A 20,584-nucleotide genomic window follows, 5' to 3' on the forward strand; every position below is an offset into this window, starting at 1 on the left:
TGGGCACTAATGCACACTATCGAGTGCCCTAGCAATCACCTAGCAACATATATCCTAGCAACCTAATTATATCCTAGCAACCTAATAGTGATATTCAGTCCTTTTTTCCGATGTGACTTAAGAATCTTGGTTAGAAAAAAAAAACGAGGGCCTTTTTTTAAAATAAATGTATTGATTTACCAAACCCAACATGTCTTATTCATTCATTTATTTTCTTTTCGGCTTAGTCCCTATATTAATCAGGGGTCACCACAGCGGAATGAACCGCTAACTTATCCAGCATACGTTTTACTCAACGGCTGCCCTTCCAGCCGCAACCCAACACTGGAAAACACTCATACACCTGCATTTACACTCACACACTACAGCCAGTTTAGCTTATTCAGTTCATCTATAGATCATGTGTTTGGACTGTAGGGAAAACCCGGGAGCACCTGGAAGAAACCCACACAAACACGGGGAGAACATGCAAACTCCACACAGAAATTCTAACTGACCCAGCCGGGGCTCGAACCAGCAACCTTCTTGCTGTGAGGCGACAGCGCTACCCACTGCGCCACCGTGACACCCTCAATCATGCATAATTTTTTTCTTTAAAACACTTAACTGCCTTAGTCTTTCTTAAATATGAATTATTTATAGGCGGAATTTAAGCAAAAAAAAAAAAAAGCTTATTTTTTTATCCTTATAAAACAAGGAAATCTCACAACAGGGCCAAGGTTGTACAAGCCAGCTATTGAAATTGTTTTAAACAAATGTATTCTTCGACAAAAAGGTTTGCATTTGTACTTTGCGACTAGTGATGTATAATTGCAAACCTTTAATGCAAAACACTTTCGCTTAGATGACGCACAAAAATATCTTCCGACAAGCAGAAAATAAATGCAATCGAAACAAACACACACTTAGTATAAAATAACACTCACGAGAGTCACTCAAAGTCTATAAATCCAAAATGACTAAATGTAAAATTGGTAGAGGATGAGAAATGAAGACAACAGCAATATGACCTTGAAGCTTTTTTTCTCTGAATACTCAGGCTCTGTTCATCTCAGAGTTTAATTTGCAGATGACTGTGGGGATAAAGGCAGATTGATTTGCTGAGAGTTGTATTTGGGTGTTGTGAATCTTTGGTGTGTGTGTGTGTGTGTGTGTGAAGGTATAAACCTCCAGCTGTTCTCTGGTTTTAGCAGTCTGAGTTTTCTCACGCGGGCCGCATGTCATTCCCTCTGACCCTGCACAAACAGCTGGCACAGGCTGCTGCCCACATACATCACACATGGCCATTACAAATCAATGCTTTTTCACTATTGTGTCCATAAACCCTAACTAGAATCTGTTGACAAATGTCTGTGTGTTTTGGTTTGTTTCATTTTTGTTTTGTTTTGTGATGTTTGGAATGGTGTTGTTGCAGTTTTTTTCTGTTTTTTCTTTTTTTGTTTTGTGACATTTTTTAATGTGTCGTGTCATGTTGTTGCATTTAGTTTGTTTTGTTTAGTGATGTTTTGTATTGTTTTTTTGTATATTGCTTTGTTTTTCGTTTTGTTTAATTTAGTTTTTTTGTGATGTTTCATATTTCGTATCGTGTTTTGTTTTGTTTTGTTTTGTTTTGTTTTGTTTTGTTTTGTTTTGTTTTGTTTTGTTTTGTTTTGTTTTGTTTTGTTTTGTTTTGTTTGACATTTTGTCACATATTTGTGTCCTGTGATGTTGTTGCGTTTTGTTTAATTTTGTTTTGTTTATTTATTTTTGGTTTTCGTATCGTTTAATTTTGTTTAGTTTCAATTCGTTTTTGTTTTGTGACGTTACATATTGAATTGTTGCATTATTTTTTTTGGTTTGTTTTGTTTTGTTTTGTTTTACACTTAGCTGATGATTGATAAAGCTTGTTTAGCATGCTGTCTCAGGAGAGAGTCCTGAGCTTGTGAGATCCTCGAGCTGGGTCGGGGGGGGGGGGTTCTTAAAGAGGAAGATATTGAGATAAGAAAACTCTGGTTCTTTATAGTGAGTTAGGAATCATCTGATTGGAGAATCAATCATGAGCTGATGTGGGAGCAGCTGAGAGCAATCATAAGCACGTGATCCTCTCAAAATTAATTTATAAATAAACTTTTTTTGACATTTTTTGTGTCATGTGATGTTGTTGCAGTTTGTTTTGTTTCATCTTTCACAATCCTTTGTGCCATCCTTTATAGAAAATAGAAATGGTGAAGAATGGGGAACAATAGATTATCATGACAATAGAGAAGCTGTACATCTTCTTTCTGTCCTCCAGAAAAGAGGACCTATTATGCCCCTTTTTACAAGATGTAATATAAGTGGCTAATGTCTCTAGACGTGTGTGTGTGTGTGTGTGTGTGTGTGTGTGTGTGTGTGTGTGTGTGTGTGTGTGTGTGTGTGTGTGTGTGTGTGTGTGTGTGTGTGCGTGTGTGCGTGTGTGCGTGTGTGCGTGTGTGCGTGTGTGTGTGTGTGTGTGTGTGTGAGGTTTCAGCTAAAAATACTACACAGATAATGTTTTAGAACTTTGAAACTGCTCCTTTTAAGCTTTGATCCAAATTGTGCCATTTTGGTGACTGTCACTTTAAATTCAAATGAGATTTTGCTCTTTTAAACAGAGGGCTGAGCTACAAATGCCTGTGTGTCAGCATAGTGGCAGATTCAAAAGCGAGACTAATGTCGTATGCTTATGAGGGAGTGATTGTCACTAATGGCTGGGGCTTTTCCCCTCTGATGAAACGTACACAGTGAAAATGTCAATCAAAGTGTTTCTGTCTAGTGTGATTATAAAAGATACAATGAATGCATCTTTACTGTTAGATGCTGATTATATTCACACACTGCTGCCACACAAGTTTTGTGTTTAAACCGTGACTTTTGTATAATAGGTCCTCTTTAAGACCCATCTGGCAATTTTCCAACCCCTGACCTTAAAGATCCAAAAATAATCTCCATTTTTAGAAACACATGTTATAATTAAATTACCTGTCAATTGAACAACTGCTGTGTTGAATGTCAGACAGGTGTTCTCCATCATGTTAAAAAACACTGGGTTTCATCATACCGAGAGCAGGGAAACTCCTCAGCGGAAGTTATTTAATGACTGTGTGTGTGTGTGTGTGTGTGTGTGTGTGTGTGTAAGGAGGGAGACTGGGCTTTAAGGTCTTGTGTTTGTACTTGGGTTTTGCTGGACACGGTTTGCTGGCCGGCTTCCCCGAGACCTGTCTAATCCTCTTATTTATTTGAATTACTCTAGAGACATTTAGCGTTTCTCCCTCATCCGCTTCCTATGCCGTACTGGACACATGGATACCGTCTTTTCCAGGCTCGGCCTGCAGTTTGACTGTAGTAAACAACCTCAGTCTGCCAAATCTCTTTCATTCAGAAAAAAAGGGCTTGAGTCCTTTCACAGTAGTAAAAATAACATGTACATCAATGGCATTACTTAAGTTATTAAGTTATTTATTAGTATTAGTAATATTATAGTATTAGTAGTGTAGGATTAGTGTTATTTATCATCAGTAATTTTATAATTACTAATAATACAACTAATAGTATTAATACTTATGATATTACTATTAATATACTACTTACTAATATACTAAACTATAGTAATATACTATACTACACAATACTGCACTACACTATATAATATAACATACTAATATGCTATACTATATACTATACTATAATATAGCATATTATGTTAATATATATATATATATATATATATATATATATATATATATATATATATATATATATATATATATATATATATATATATATATTTTATAACAAGTAATAATATTTTCATTTTTAAATTAAATTAATTCTTTATAATTGTATATGCATAAAAGTGTACTCTGGCTTTTAATTTTTGAAAATTGTATTTAATTTTTTTTATTTGCTGTATTTATTATTTTGTGTTTTATATAAAACTATTAGGCGAGGCAGTGGCGCAGTAGGTAGTGCTGTCGCCTCACAGCAAGAAGGTCGCTGGTCCGAACCTTGGCTCAGTTGGTGTTTCTGTGTCGAGTTTGCATGTTCTCCCTGCCTTCGCGTGGGTTTCCTCCGGGTTCTCCGGTTTCCCCCACAGTCCAAAGACATGCAGTACAGGGTAGGCTAAATTGTCCATAGTGTATGAGTGTGTGTGTGAATGTATGTGTGTGGATGTTTCCCAGAGATGGGTTGCGGCTGGAAGGGCATACGCTGTGTAAAAACTTGCTGGATAAGTTGGCGGTTCATTCCGCTGTGGCGACCCCGGATTAATAAAAGGACTAAGCCGACAAGAAAATGAATGAATGAATCAACCAGGTCAACTTATAGCCATTTAAATTATTTTTAATAATAGAAAAAGTGTATAATAATAATAATAATAATATTGATAATAGTAAAAGTAATAATAAAACAATTTTATTAGAAGTAGTAGTAATATTAGTAGTAATACTAAATAATAATAATAATAATAATAATAATAATCACTTGATGTGTAATTATATTTAATTCTATGTATTTATATATCATTTATTTATAAATTTTTGATTTGTTTATTATTATTATTATTATTATTTTGTAGTATTAGTTTTAAATTTATTGGTAACTACATTAATAAGATAATTATATAATAATAATAATAATAACAATAAACATAATAATAATAATATTAATAATAATAATATGTCTATGATATATGATAATAACATTTTAGTAACCATATGCTAGTGGCTCAGTGTTTGGCACTCAAGGTCAATGGTTCGAGTCCCGGCTGGGTCAGTTGGCATGTCTATGTTGAGTTTTTGAATAAGCTAAATTGTACCTGCATATACTAAACAATACTGTAAAACATATACTAGAATAGTTGGTGGTTCATTCTGCTGTGGCGACCTCTGAAAAAGAGACTAAGACGAAGGAAAATGTAATGAATGAATAATAGTTTTTTATTGTCATAAATAAATATTGCTTGATTTATTCACCATCTTTATGCACTATTTATATAGCAATAAATAAATTGCATGTGTCATATTACTGTCACAGTAATTCAACTAAAAAGCTTTAACTCCTGATGCTTAGTTTAAAATATATTCAAATATCAATGTAAGAAATTCCCAATCGGAGTTTACTTTGTAGTAGCAGGATGTGTAGTTTGTAGCGGGTCCACCAAAGGGCTTGTTTTACTGCCGATAGACTCATTAACATCAAACTGTGAGCAATTTTAATCTCATTTGCCTCCGGCTTTTCTCCGAGCGCCTGTGAAATGGACTGGAGCCAGAAAAGCTTCGGCAGGACGCAGGGTTTCTGCTCTTCCTGCGAGAATGAGTCTGTGCTCTTCTCAAACGGCTGGGATTTTCTTTGACCAGCTTTTTTCCACTCGCGGTTTCACCGCCCTGCCAACTGGGCTTTACTCCACAGAACTGCCAACACAAAGCCGGTTTATGAGAATGAAATGTGCTTAACAAATGGCTGTTCTCCATAAGAATGCTGAATGTAAATAATGTGCTGTGGTGATATTTGCAAGCGAATGCTTTTAGGCAGTTTTTACAGATTTTCAAAACTGGAACATTTCTGAATTGCACAAAATAAATGATAAAATTGTTGAGACATCCATATTCTTTTAAATTATTGTTTTATTTGTATATATTGTTGAAAAATATAGAAAAATATATAGTTAAATCAGTAAAAACAATAAAATAATAAATTCATTTTCCTTTGGCTGAGTCCCTTATTTATCAGGAGTCGCCACAGCGGAATGAACCGCCAACTATTCCAGCATATGCAGTGGATGGCAAAAAAATAATTGTATAGTTTAACATAATCTTTATGAATTTTGTTACTTTGTTACTTATCTATCTGTAATTTGCAAAATAACGAATGCTTTTAGGCATTTTTGCAATGATTTCCAAACCTGGAACATCTTCAAACTGCACAAAATAAAAGGAAAAATTGATGAAACTTCCAGATTTTTTATTTTTTATTTATTTTCTTTACTTGTATTGTTGAAAAAATATAAAAATAAAAACAATCAAATAATTGTATATTTTAATAAAAAATCTTCATAAATATGCTACTTATTTTTTAAATCTCTATTTGGTTTTCTAGTTAATAAAAAGTAATTAGCAAAATTGTTGAGACTTACATACATTTTAAAATGATTTAATTTGTATTTTTATTTGCACACTTTGTTGAAAAAATCTAGAAAATATGTAAATAAAATTTTAAAATCAAGCAATTATCGATGTTCATAATCATGATCTGGAATGTATGGTCTGAATGATTTAATAAAATCTTTATGAATATGCTACTTATTATATATATTGTATAAGTAATATAATATTTGCTAGCTAACGGGTGCTTTAAGCAATATAGATTTTCAAGCCTGGAACTCCACAAAACAAAATAATATGTAAATATTTTTAATTCATTATTTTATTAGAATATTTGAATAAAAGGTCTAATAAACAGCACAAAATTGAATTTGTTTTATTGTAATGGTATATGGTTAAAAATATCTAAATAAGGCTGAAAACAATCAGATAATTTAATATTTGTATAAAATCGTTTTCAAATATAAGAAAACTGCTTATAATATTGTAATTATTTTTAATTTAATAATTAATTTTTTTTTTACATATTAAATAATTGCATCATTGAGAAAAGCCCTTATATGGGTGGCAGAGGCGTTTCTGTTTGTGAAACTTGTGTCCGGCTATGGTTTGTAATAATGGCCTGTTGTGCAGCAGACGAGTCTTCAAAGGCTCTATTGTGGCAGTGGCTGTTCTGTGAGAGCAGGGACGTCTGCGGCTCCACTGACCGTATTACACGTCAAACACTCTTAAAACACTCTTTAACCCACTTTTACACGCTTCAGCGCTTTGCATCTTCTCTAAATCCCTTTGAAGGACATGTAACATCTGATCCACTCACCGACACTTGGACTTTGTGTCCAGCACAAACAATTCAGTCATTTTACATCCTTATTTATTTAGTTATTTATGTACTTTATATATGTTCAATTAAGTTTAATTAAATCATTCCTTTACATCCTACCTGGTTCATATAACTGCCTAGCAGCCATCTGGAACACCTTATAAAATCCCTGTAGCATCCCATATAGGACACATTATCAGCTGTCTAGAAACCCCATTGCAACAACATAGAACACCTTAGCAACCATATGCCAACCACTATTAATACTCTAGAAAATGCTGGAAACCACGCATCCATCCATTCATCCATCCATTCATCTATCCATCCATCGTTCCAACTATTCACTCATCCATCCATCCATCCATCCACTTGAAGGCTGCTCTTCTCAGTCTTGTTTCAGGTTGTTGTTTCTCATTGGTCGGGGTGACAGCTGTGTGTTTATGAGGTCATCTGTCCTTTCATCATCGAAGCAGTGACATGTGTCTTTTGATCTGTCCGGACAGGTGTCCCCTTAGTCTCACATGTGTTGCAGAACACACATGCATTTGACACTACACACACACTAGACACACCATGCCATAAGCTGGAGCAGACATGGTGAAGAACACTTGTCCAGCCTATGATGATAATAATGACCTGTCCCTCATCACACTTTCATTTAAAGGTATTTGCACCACAGTCACTGCAGAGAGTGACAAGAGTGGGTGTTAGCAGGGCTCATTTTTGAAATATAACCTACTTTAATATAGCAATACACTATATACTGCTTAGAACAACCTAACAAACATACAAAACACCCTAGAAACCACATATTAATGTTTTGATGCACCTTTAAAACACCTTAGTGAACACATAGCAAAACCCTAGAAGAATAGGAATGTACTGCTGTACATATAGCTTTTAGAGCAGCTTAGTAACCACATAACATCACCCTGAGCACCATTTAGCAATGTACTATGTATTGACCATTTAAGACCCTTTATATGTAACACCATAGATACCACATGGCAATGCATTAGATAAAGCACACATAACGCCTTAATAACCACATAGCATCACCCTAGAAACCACTATTAGAGTGCACTATAGCAATTAGCAATGCACTAATATATACACATTCAGAACTCTTTGTATATACCATTTAGAGTACCTTAGCAACAACAAAGCGACACATTACAAACGGCATAGTAATGCATTATAAGAACACCTTAGTAATAACACAGCAACATTCTACAAACCACATACTGTTGCAATTAACCCTGAAAACTTTTTAAACTCTTAATAACCACAAAACAACACCCTAGAAACCAAATAAAAGTGCTCTAGCAACCATATTGCATTCCATTATATATATATATATATATTTATATATATATATATATATATATATATATATATATATATATATATATATATATATATATATATATATATATATATATATATATATATATATATATATATATACCATTTAGAACAGCCTAGCAACCACATTGCAATGTGTCCTATACAATCCATTTAGAACATGTTAATAACTACATTACATATTAAAAAACTATGTATACGTCTTGGAATGCATATAGCAACACCACATAGAAGTGCTCTATGAGAACACATTAAAGAGGTGGTCCAGAGTGCATTTTTTTTAAGGCTTGGTTGTGTTTACAAGATGCAAAGCAGTCTGCGCTCATGCTTCATTTGTAAAAAAAAAAAAAAAATCAGGTTATTTTTTCATATATCCTACTTTGATTATATACAGCTACTCTGCTAACATGAAAACGATCGGTCATATTTCCTAGTTCCTCTGAAAGGCCTGCCCTCAAGAGGCTCTGATTGGTCAGCTAACATAATGTGCTGTGATTTGTGGATCGGCTTACCAGTATGCGCCATGCCTCTAATAGCACACGCTGTGCCTCTGCTGTGTAAACACTGTCAGTCAGAGTAGCTGTTTGCCGTATCAGTTTGAGCCTGAATCGCAAAGAAAAGGAAGAGGACAGCTGAACCTCACACCTGCTCTCTAAAATAAAATCTAGCAAGCGTCTTTCACATATATTTGGGTTATAAGCATGTGTAAGTAATATGAAGCATTCACATATATTTTGCGAGTTTGTTATTTGAGATGTACGCAGGGAAAGTGGGAGCAAAGAAAGACACTGCAGCGCTGCTGAAGATTGTGGGTGTTTACTGGGGTTTGACGGATAAATATGAATCTGTAGCTAAATTGTTAGCAGTGCCAAACAGCATTCTCCATTGTTTACGTCCTCACTACAACATACCGTTAACACTAGACACTGTGCATGTACTGTAACTGATCAATTTTAACAAATAATAATGATTACAGGTTGTGGCTCACAATCCACAGCTTCTACTGTTATGGTTGGAGCTGCTCCTTTGAGGAGTTTTTACAACCCAGCTCATTCTGGAAACGTAGCCCCGCGTACGTTTCTGGAGGCCGCGAAATACGTCCCGGGAGGTACGTAATTGTGCATTTTTTGTTTTCGCAAAAGCGCAAGAGGCTGCAGTGCATGCTTTTTCGTGTCTCGAGTGCCTCTTGCGAGCGCCATTCACGCCTGCGCTGTTCTCACGTAAAGCTGCTGGAGTTTTAGTATTTCACCGAATTCTCACAACGTTATGAACTCGTTCGCTTTATTTTTTTTAATTCTGCTTTTTGTCTTACCTGATTTCTGGAACCGCTCTTCCCCAGACTTGACACCGGTCGTCGCCGGTCACAACGAGCTAACCGGACAAACTGGTTTCGGCGAAAAGCCCTCCACACGGAGGTGAGCCGTCAGCCGGTGAGCACGATGAGGAGCAGCGTCACACCGCTCCGAAGCGTTTGCTTGAAAAAATTAAATGCAGCCATATGTACCTTCGGCCACGTAAATCGTGGTCTCCAAAAACGTCTGCGGGGCTACATTTTCAGAATGAGCTTGGGTTGAGTTTTTAGCCGAATCCAGCACTGAACTGGGAGAGATTCTGGAAGCTGTCCTTTGTCAAATGCTAGCTATATATATATATATTTTTATAATTCTCTGGAACATAATTAAGATTAAATTGTAAGCTCTTCTCTCTTTGTGTCGTGTCCTTTGGAAGCCCAATTACAGAAACAGAAGAAGCTCTGTGGAAATAGCAGTGCTTAGATGGCATTTTAGCTTTCTCTGTTATAACATTACAGCACCTCTGGCCAAACCTCTTCGCTGCGTGTGTGCACGTGGTGAATACACGGAACCAGAAGCCCTTGTGATCTCACCAGCCCAGGTGTATTTTTTGTAGTCCCCTAACTTGGTTTGCAGTAGGCTTTGCTAAGCCAACTCTGTAAAAGCCAATGTCTCCCTTTGCATTGAACTTTGAACATCTTACATTCAGAGATGTTGTTTATTTTCACACATCTACATTACACATCAACTAAAGTCTAAAATATGATATCGTAGTGGACCACCCCTTTTAAAACCACATAACAACACCCTAGCAACCACATTGCAATGCATTATATACAAACCATTTAGAACAATTGAATAACCACATAGCAGCAACACATTAATGATCTATATATACCACTTGAAACACTTCATGGACCACATAGCAACACCCAAGCAACCACATAGCATTATGGAGGCTACTTTTGCAGGGAGGAAAGCACAAGCTCATATAATGAATGCATAAGGAAACACTGACTCCTTTGAACAGTGATTTGTCCTCCTCTGAATCACTGATCCATTGACTCCAGCTCTCCTCGTCTTTCTCTTTCCAGATCTGGCCGCTTCGTACCTGAGAGGTCAGCGCAAATTCACAGAGGACGTCGACTGGTCTTACACAGGTGGGTGACGCTGGAACAAACGCTCTTATTGTGTGTCTTTAGAGTGGCTCAGACCCAAAAGCCTTAAAACCCTCGCAGTGAGAGGTGGATAAGATGGCAGTAGATGGAGGTGAATAATGCCGGATCAGTGTCCGTCGAGCGGCACACACCACTTCGAGATTAGCTGAAAGTCTTAGACACTTTCCAGACACTCAAGGTTTTAGAAAGAGTAAGTGACTTTCAGGAGCGTTCTTGGCCTTGACTTTTGGCTTTTAATTCAGGCTTAAGGGTGCTTTGATCGGGGAAAAATATGAAAAAATTGTTTGTGGCATTTTAATAACCACAGAGCAGCAACATAAAAACAAATACATATACTCACCGGCCACTTTATTAGGTACACATGTCCAACTGCACATTAGCCCCTTTCACACAGTGATACCGGTAAATATCCGGAAAATTTCCGGAACGACTTTACCGGTATATTCAAAAAAGCGCTGTTCACACAGGCGAGGACGTAACAGAATTTTTCCGGAAAAGAGCATTCACACATCCATCCCAAAATGCCGGTAAATTCTGACATCATTAACCAGAAATGACCTCTAAACGGCTGCACTTGTGTTTGTAAACATTTGACTACATTACAAACTCTGTGAATGGATCAGTATTGTGAACAACTCCAATGAAAACATAGAGAAACACTTTCGCATGTCGAGATGTACATGATATGTGTGTGTGTGTGCTGGCGCTATGGGCGCTCACGGGCACACGCAGAGCTTGAAGGTAAACAAACAACGGATTATCATAAAACATTTTATCGATAATTATTTACACAGTTAGCATTAAGAAGGAACATATAAACGTTATCTGACTAACATCTAGCAGCTAAATGTGTCTGGAAAAATATTCAAAGGCTTTTATTCTCATAAACCGCGCGCACGTGAATGCGTCTGACTGTTCTGATTGGCTAAAGCAGGTGTCTCATGTCAGCACGTTCTAGACGTGGACGAGCTTATTCCGGCAATCTTCCTTCTGCATTCACACAGCGCAGCATTCCGGCAAATTACCGGTAGTGTTACAACTTCTCTTTCCGGAAAATAGCTGGAACGAATTTACCGGTATTTTCAAAAAGGGCCTGTTCACACATACAACCTTTCCGGAAAATTGCCGGTAATTTTCCGGAAAGGTCTGTATGTGTGAAAGGTGCTATTAACTTAAATGTCTAATCAGCCAATCACATGGCAGCAACTCTGAAGGCAAAAGGGTGTCCAACCCGTTACTAGTAAGGTGTACCTAATAATCCTAGCACCCATACAACAACCATATAGTATTATAGTGGCAATTTTTGCATGGGGAAAAAAGGCTAGGCGAGTTTATTTAAAGAGTACATTTCATACACAATGCTAATTAAAAGTGCTTTACATAAGGAACAGTAAAAGAAACAGGAAAATAAAAATATTAAAGAAATTTTTAATGATTTTAACATAAAAACTGATTAAAATGTGTTAAACAGATTATAAAAGAATGAAAGAGAAAAGAAACACATAATAGCGTGATCTGTGGAGCGCAGCACAGTGCTTATTCAGTAAAGGCACAGCTAAACAGATGTGCTTTTAGTCTTGATTTAAATGTGCCTAAGGTTGAAGCACATCTGATCATTTCTGGAAGCTGATTCCAGCAGTGGGGGACGCTGTCAGTAGCTGAAGGCGGATCCACCCTGCTTTGACTAAACCCTTGGAATTTTTTATTTATATTATCCTAATTCCTAAAGATCTGAGGGATCTGTTTGGTTTGTATTCAGTGAGCATATCTGTAATGTATTGAGGTCTTAGGCCATTTAGTGATTCATAGACAAGTAATGATACTTTAAAATCTATTCTGAATGTAACTGGGAGCCAGAGTGAAGACCTGAGGACAGGTGTGATGTGTTCTGATGTCCTAGTTCTAGTCAGAATCCTGGCCACAGTGTTCAGGATGAGCTGCAACTGTCTGACTGTTTTTTTTCTTTAAAGGCCAGTGAGGAGTCCATTACAGTAATCCACCCTGCTGCTGATAAAATCATGAACAAGTTTCTCTAAGTCCTCACTGGAAACAAAGCATCTAATTCTTGCAATGTTTTTGAGATGATAGTATGCTGATTTACTTACTACTTTGACATGACTATTGAATTTCAAATCTCACTCCAGAATCACACCAAGGATCTTGACCTTATGTTTTGTTGTTTGACCCTGAGAGCCAAGGTACACATTCACCTTGAGAACTTCAACTCTTTTCCCAAACGCAATGACTTCAAGAAACTATGAAATAATGAGATATCACATTTCTAGATTGTACCAGTAGCTGAACAATGACAAATAACTCTAAAAGATTCAAACACAATCCTAATGTAATGTTGTGTAATTTAGACCAGGGCCAGTTTTTAAAATTGATTTAAAAGTACACTCAACGTTTTTAAAAAAAGCTGTTTTACGAGACCTCTAGGCAAACAGTTGAGCTTTACATTATTTTAGATAATTCAGCTGATTTCTAGGTCTGACAGGAGCATTTATAGCTTAGCTTAGCTTAGCTTAGCGTAATTCATTGAATTGGATTAAACCATTAGCATCAAAAGATTTTCAATAAATTTCCTATTAAAGCTTCTGTAGTTATTTTGTTCACTAAGACCAACAGAAACTTACCATTTTCTAGGCTTATATGGCTATGAAATATTCTTTCATTCCGGCATAATAATCAAGAAACTTTGCTGCTGTTCCATGGCTGAAGCAGGTGCAACAATATTACAGTAATCTACAGTTATTACAGCAATAGTACAGTATTACAGTAATAGTTTGGAGGTGATTTATGACACAATTTGGACTTCCTCATTTAAGAACATGTTCAGAATATTTACACTGAATGGTGGCATTTCAATAGGGAGTTTACATTCAACACACATATGACATTAAACAATTTTCAAGAGAATACATAATGATATGCACAATGGCAATAAAATCTAAGTGAAATCTTTTTCAATTAGTCTCATTTCCAAATTTTAAACTTACTGTGTTAATGTGGAAATCAATGATATTAACCGATTATGATTTAATTATTCTTAGTTTCTTAGTTTTGCCAGTTTGTATTTGTAAAACCCCTTACACACCACATCCTACAGCACCTAACACCGGGATGAGAAATCAAACTCCATAACATGATCACTGACATTATTATAACTGCTAATGTTGCTCTCTGAGTTTGCAATGTGGGCAAAAACTTATTTGTCTGAGTGTGAATTGTGATACTGGCTGTATGTGTGTTGTGTTCACTGAGCCGAAACTAAATGAATTAACATGTGAAAGCCCACAGTTGATTGTGAGGCTCGGCACAGGCCTGTGGTGAGAGAGAAACACGTTCCTCTGTTTTTAACTCGGGTTGTTTCTCATAAATGCTTCCCTCCTCAAACAAAAGCTGTCAAGTCTGAATGCTAATTTGCTCATAGACTCTCGCAAGTTCAGCTGACAGTCACATAGTGACTCCGTAACGCTTCACATTTACTCCTCGTGTCTGGGAAATGGCCTTTTTTACTCTATTTCTTTTTATTATGGACTAATTGTGAATTAGATGTTTTGGTCTGGTCACCTGATTAAATCACAGCATGTTTCTCTCTCCCGGTGTGGTGTATTTTCACAGAGGCTCTTGAAAACTTTTTTTTATTTTAGCCTCCTTTCTTCATGTCTAATCCGTATTAGCATCCTTTACTGTGGGAACATTTAGGCAAATGCAATGGACCAGATAGCTTTTCTTGTGAAAATTACAGAGCGTTTTGAATACGACTTGTGTTTTACATTTCATGGGAAAAGCAAATGCTGGAACACCTTGGAATTGTTTTTTAATGCATTTTATTTCATTAAAAAGATGCATATGCATTAATATATTCAATCGTTCATTTATTTTTCATCGGCTTAGTCCCTTTATTCATCAGGGTTTGCCAAAGGGGAATGAACCGCCAACTTATCCAGCGTATGTTGTACACAGCGGTTCCCTTTCCAGCTTCCAACATCCATACACATTCACACACATACACTACGGCCAATTTAGTTTATTCGATATAGAGCATGTGTTTGGACTGTGTGGGAAACCGGAGCACCCAGAGGAAATCCACGCCAACATGTGGAGAACATGCAAACTCCACACAGAAATGCCAACTGACCCCGCTGGGACTCGAACCAGCGAACTTCTTGCTGAGAGGCGACAGTGCTAACCACTGAGCCACCATGTCGCCTGCATTAATATATTTTACACTAAATAATAAATGTAATAATAAATATATTAATGTATATGCATATAAGTAACATTAGCATGGCATGCATATACATAACATTGCAAAGACATGTTACTTATATGCATATGCATTAATATAGTTATTAAAATATTTTAATAATCATACTAAGCCTTAAGGAGAACAATTAATGTTAATGTCTGCTGTGGAATATCAGGGCTTCTCTGATGATGTCTCTTTGACGGATTGGGAGAAATATGATTAGCCACACCCCTCCCACCCTTAGTTTGCTGCAAGTGAAAGATGAGGAGGAGTGCAAAATAAAAACCCCGCCCCCTGCTCAATATTCAGTTTTAGTTGGAAATGCATCATTATACTGATGTAAAAGTCTGCAGCAACTTCCTGTTATTCACACATGGTTTAAAGTGTCTTGGTTTTGTTATAATAATTTAATAATTACAATAATTAAGCATTTTAGTAATCCTTTCAAAGAATGAAATATAAGTTTTAAATGTATATTTTTGATAAATATTTCATATTTCTCTTGCATGTGTATAAACAATTAAAATAATTTGCACTTTAAGGCATTTAATTTGAGAAAATAACATTTATATTAACCAATTATACCAAATACACCATTTTATACAATTACATTTTGACTTATATTATGAATATTACACATAATTGATTCACCTCTAAGAAGGTCGCTGCTATGAGCCTCGACTGGGTCAGTTGGTGTTTCTGTGTTGAGTTTGCATGTTCTCCCTGTGTTCGCGTGGGTTACCTCCGGTTGCTCCGGTTTCCCCCACAGTCCAAAGACATGCGGTAAAGGTGAATTGGGTAGGCTAAATTGTCCGTAGTGTATGAGTGTGTGTGAATGAGGGTATGGATGTTTCCCAGAGATGGGTTGCAGCTGGAAGGGCATCCGCTGCGTAAAACATATGCTGGATAAGTTGGCGGTTCATTCCGCTGTGGCGACCCCTGATTAATAAAGGGACTTATCCGAAAAGAAAATGAAATAATTTACCTCTCGTTTATATTCTTCATATAGTATTAATCAGTTGTTTAGATGAAGTGTGCTTTTGTAGAAATCTCCTTTTTTTAATTCATAGTACCTACAGGGGCGGACTTAACCAATAAGCAAGGTAACCAGCCGCTTAAGGTCCCGGATAATTAGGGGGCCCCGAACAATGCCAAGAAGCCTATATTAATCATAAAGCTCTTTTATAAACTTTATATCATATGTTGTAAAACTATTTTCTTTAACTATTAAAGTTTTAATGTCATTACTTCATTTTAAAACCGGGGGCCCCCATGAACAGTGGACCGTTCCGTCCCTACTGTACATGGAAATATTAAAATCCAATCACAAATATGGCTAATTACCTGAACATAGTTTGTGAACTTTTTTTATTTGTCAATTTATTTTATTTAATTTTACATTAAGAAGATAAAGGTTCCACCTTAAAATATATTTTTAACATGCAGTTAATCTGCAAAAAAAAAATCTACTTTCACAATCATCCAGCCTGTGCAGATCATTGGTAAACACACAGTATGCTACCGAACTACAAAGGACTACAGATCCAGTCATGCACCACACACTCACACCGGTTTCTGATTCTGACTGTAAAAACACAGCCAGGGGATTGTTAAAGACTCATTACACGGACTATTTATGACTTGTCGTGTACTGATCTTTATCAGTTTTGCTTTTTTACGTTGTCTGCTGCCTGCCTTTTGACCATCCACCTGTTTATGACCATGTCTCTGGATTTACCCGTATGCATCCATTTGCTCCTGGGTTGACTGTTGCTAGCCTGACCATTCTCTGCATATTAAACCCTGCATTTGGATCTGCACTTTATCAGCATCCCTTCACATTACATCTACAGAGAAAAAAATAGTGACTGTTTTGAGTTTCAATGCTTGGGCCCCATATCTGGAATTGCTTAGGGCCCCCAAATCACTAAGTGCGCCCCTGAGTACCTCCACTCACATTCACACATGTTGTGCTTTCTCCTCCTCCTGTTTGTCAGCATTACTTACAGGAATCTGGGTGGAAAGTGTTGTGGGTAATTGTCTGGTGTAATCAGCCTGACTGTGTGTATGGATCAGGGTGTCATTGTGGAGGAGGAATCCACGATAATCGTTCCCATCTGTGATTTACGCCCTTATTCATTCCCATCGCCTCAAAGGCCAAAGAACATCCTACCTGTTATTGCAGCTCTCAGTCGTGAGCAATCAGACCCGCCTGATCTGTGCTGTTAGGAAAACAGAAATATTGAAAATGTCAGAGCAGCCCAGAGGTCTGCAAATCCTTCAGATGACTTCAGGCTCTGCGTTTATGCCACATCCGCGGATACGGTTACCATAGCAGCAGCCGCTCGCTTTGATTACAGTGTGTCTGTGTTAGCTCGTATGAGTGTGTTAGCATGTTTGTGTGTCTGTGTTCGAACATGTGTGTGTCCGTGTTAGCATTTGTGTATCTGTAAATGCATCTGTAATAGTGGCACATTAATAAATGTGTCTGTTATCACAAGTGTGTGTGTCTGTGTTATCGTGTGTGTGTCTGTAATAGTGTCTGTAATAGTGGCACATTAGTAAATGTGTCTGTTATCACGAGTGTGTGTGTCTGTGTTCGCTGTGTGTGTCTGTTATCGTGTGTGTGTCTGTAAATGCATCTGTAATAGTGCCACATTAGTAAATGTGTCTGTGTTATGACAAGTGTGTGTGTCTGTGTTATTGTGTGTGTCTGTAAGTGCGTCTGTAATAGTGTCTGTAATAGTGGCACATTAGTAAATGTGTCTGTTATCAGGAGTGTGTGTGTGTGTGTGTTTGTGTTAGCTGTGTGTGTCTGTTTTATCATGTGTGTGTCCGTGTTAGCACTTGTGTGTCTGTAAACGCATCTGTAATAGTGGCACATTAGTTAATGTGTGTGTGTGTGTGTGTGTGTGTGTGTTTGCGTTAGCTGTGTGTGTCTGTTATCGTGTGTGTCTGTAAACGCATCTGTAATGGTGTCTGTAATAGTGGCACATTGGTATATGTGTCTGTGTTATCACGAGTGTGTGTGTCCATGTTATCGTGTGTGTGTGTCCGTATTACCGTGTGTGTCTGTAAACGCATCTGTAATAGTGGCACATTAATAAATGTGTCTGTGTTATCACAAGTGTGTGTGTGTCTGTGTTTGTGTTAGCTGTGTGTGTCTGTGTTATCATGTTTGTGTCTGTGTTAGCACTTGTGTGTCTGTAAACGCATCTGTAATAGTGGCACATTAATAAATGTGTCTGTGTTATCATGTGTGTGTGTGTGTGTGTGTGTGTGTGTGTGTGTGTGTGTGTGTGTGTGTGTGTGTGTCTGCATTAGGTGTGTGTGTCTATGTTATTTTGTTTGTGTGTCCATGTTATCATGTGCATGTCTGTAAACGCATCTGTAATAGTGCCACATTGGTATATGTGTCTGTGTTATCACGAGTGTGTGTGTCCGGGTTATCGTGTGTGTGTGTCTGTGTTATCGTGTGTTTCTGTAAACGCATCTGAAATAGTGTCTGTAATAATGGCACATTAGTAAATGTGTCTGTGTTATCACAAGTGTGTGTCTGCGTTCGCTGTGTGTGTCTGTTATCGTGTGTGTCTGTAAACGCATCTGTAATAGTGGCACATTGGTATATGTGTCTGTGTTATGACGAGTGTGTGTGTCTGTGTTATCATGTGTGTGTCCGTGTTAGCACTTGTGTGTTTGTAAACGCATCTGTAATAGTGGCACATTAATAAATGTGTCTGTGTTATCACAAGTGTGTGTGTGTGTCTGTTATCGTGTGTGTCTGTAAACGCATCTGTAATAGTGGCACATTGGTATATGTGTCTGTGTTATCACGTGTGTGTGTGTGTGTCTGTGTTAGCTGTGTGTGTCTGTGTTATTATGTGTGTGTCCGTGTTAGCATTTGTGTGTCTGTAAACGCATCTGTAACAGTGGCACATTAGTAAATGTGTCTGTGTTATCATGAGTGTGTGAGTCTGCATTATGGTTTGTGTGTCTGTGCTATTATGTGTGTGTCTGTAAACGCATCTGTAATAGTGTCTGTCTGTAATAGTTGCACGTTAATGAATGTGTCTGTGTTATCAAAAGTGTGTGTGTGTGTGTCTGCGTTCACTGTGTGTGTCTGTTATCGTGTGTGTCCGCGTTATCGTGTGTGTCTGTAAATGCATTTGTAATAGTGGCACATTAGTAAATGTGTCTGTGTTGTCACGAGTGTGTGTGTGTGTCTGTGTTAGATGTATGTGTCTGTGTTATCGTGTGTCCCCGTGTTAGCACTTGTGTGTCTGTAAACGCATCTGTAATAGTGGCACATTAGTAAATGTGTCTGTGTTATCACGAGTGTGTGTGTCCGTGTTATCATGTGTGTGTGCGTAAACGCATGAAAGAGAGTCTGTAATAGTGCCATATTAATAAATGTGTTTGTGTGTGTGTGTGTGTGTGTGTGTGTGTGTGTGTGTGTGTGTGTGTGTCTTTTTTCATGACCATAGAGAGTCATGACCTCAGCTTAACATCCGAAAGACGGCGCTCACTGAGCAGTATACTGGGGCATTAGAACCCACACAGACCGCAGGTTGAGTGCCCCCTACTGGTCTCACTTACTGACCGGGCGCAGTCCTGCTTAGCTTGAGTGGGCAGCCATGTGAGAGTTGCAGAGAGCCAGCTGCCGGCACACATTACATCTTCTCCAATGGCACAATAGGAGCCTCTGATTATGTTGTAGCTTTAGCGGGTGAAGAATTACCGCCCGAGAGGGTAAAGTGAAAATAACAGGCGCACTAATTGTCCTGTCGGGGAACGTTAGCGCTGCTAATACAGATCTAACGTTTCATCATGTAGTTAAAGAGGCTTCCTCGGGGACGCTTTTAATCATCTGTGTTTATGTGTGTGCGGTTTAGTGTTGGTGTTTATTTGATGTGCTTGTTCAGTGATGTGTGACCCGCTGCCATCTGCTGAAGTCAGTGTGAAAGATATCACAGTGTTTGGTTTATGTTCAGCACCACTGCAAGAGACTTTATTCTGCTCAGATCAGCACAGACTCTTCATATGCCATACCATGTGCTTCATTACTCTGCCATATGCCCGTGCTCTACATTTTCTGGCCTTTTTGCTATGAAGAGAACAGGAAATTATGGGCCGGATCTGGCAACTGTTGAAACTTGAATTAGACCCAAATGTGTCAGAAAATTTGCGCATCAATAGGAAAGATCTATAGCATGTGCTTTAATAAAATATGAACTTTTAGGCTCTTTATATCTTTATCTTATATAGTGTATTTTTTATGCATTATTAACATTTAAAGAAAAAGGGTATTTGATATGCAAAATCCCTCACTTACTGTAGTTTTTGAATAAATAGGATATGTGCAAATATTATGACTTTTAGACAGGTCTGCACATGTATTTCCATAGTTTATTTAAATCATAAGAATGACAGTAATGTTTATTATTATTATTATTATTATTATTATTATTATTATTATTATTATTATTATTATTTTATAATAATAATAATAATTATTATTATTATTATTATTATTATTATTATTATAACAATAATAATAATAATAATCATTAAAT

At 37.2% G+C, this 20,584-nt stretch overlaps 1 protein-coding gene across 10 annotated transcripts in view; it reads left to right on the top strand.

The window, feature by feature from the left end:
• The window catches only part of ptprz1b (protein tyrosine phosphatase receptor type Z1b), a 94,956-nt gene that overhangs the window by 32,024 nt on the left and 42,348 nt on the right, over positions 1 to 20,584 (top strand). For all 10 annotated transcript variants that reach the window (XM_073946915.1, XM_073946916.1, XM_073946917.1 and 7 more), the window contains one exon: positions 10,673 to 10,738. Coding sequence is in view for 6 of the 10 variants with exons in the window: in XM_073946911.1 (XP_073803012.1) it covers positions 10,673 to 10,738 (66 nt within the window). In the remaining 4 variants the exon portion in view is untranslated. The remainder of the gene's footprint in view (positions 1 to 10,672; positions 10,739 to 20,584) is intronic.

The sequence above is a fragment of the Danio rerio genome, chromosome 4 (assembly GCF_049306965.1).
Source record: "Danio rerio strain Tuebingen ecotype United States chromosome 4, GRCz12tu, whole genome shotgun sequence".
In the NCBI taxonomy this organism is placed as follows: Eukaryota; Metazoa; Chordata; class Actinopteri; order Cypriniformes; family Danionidae; genus Danio; species Danio rerio.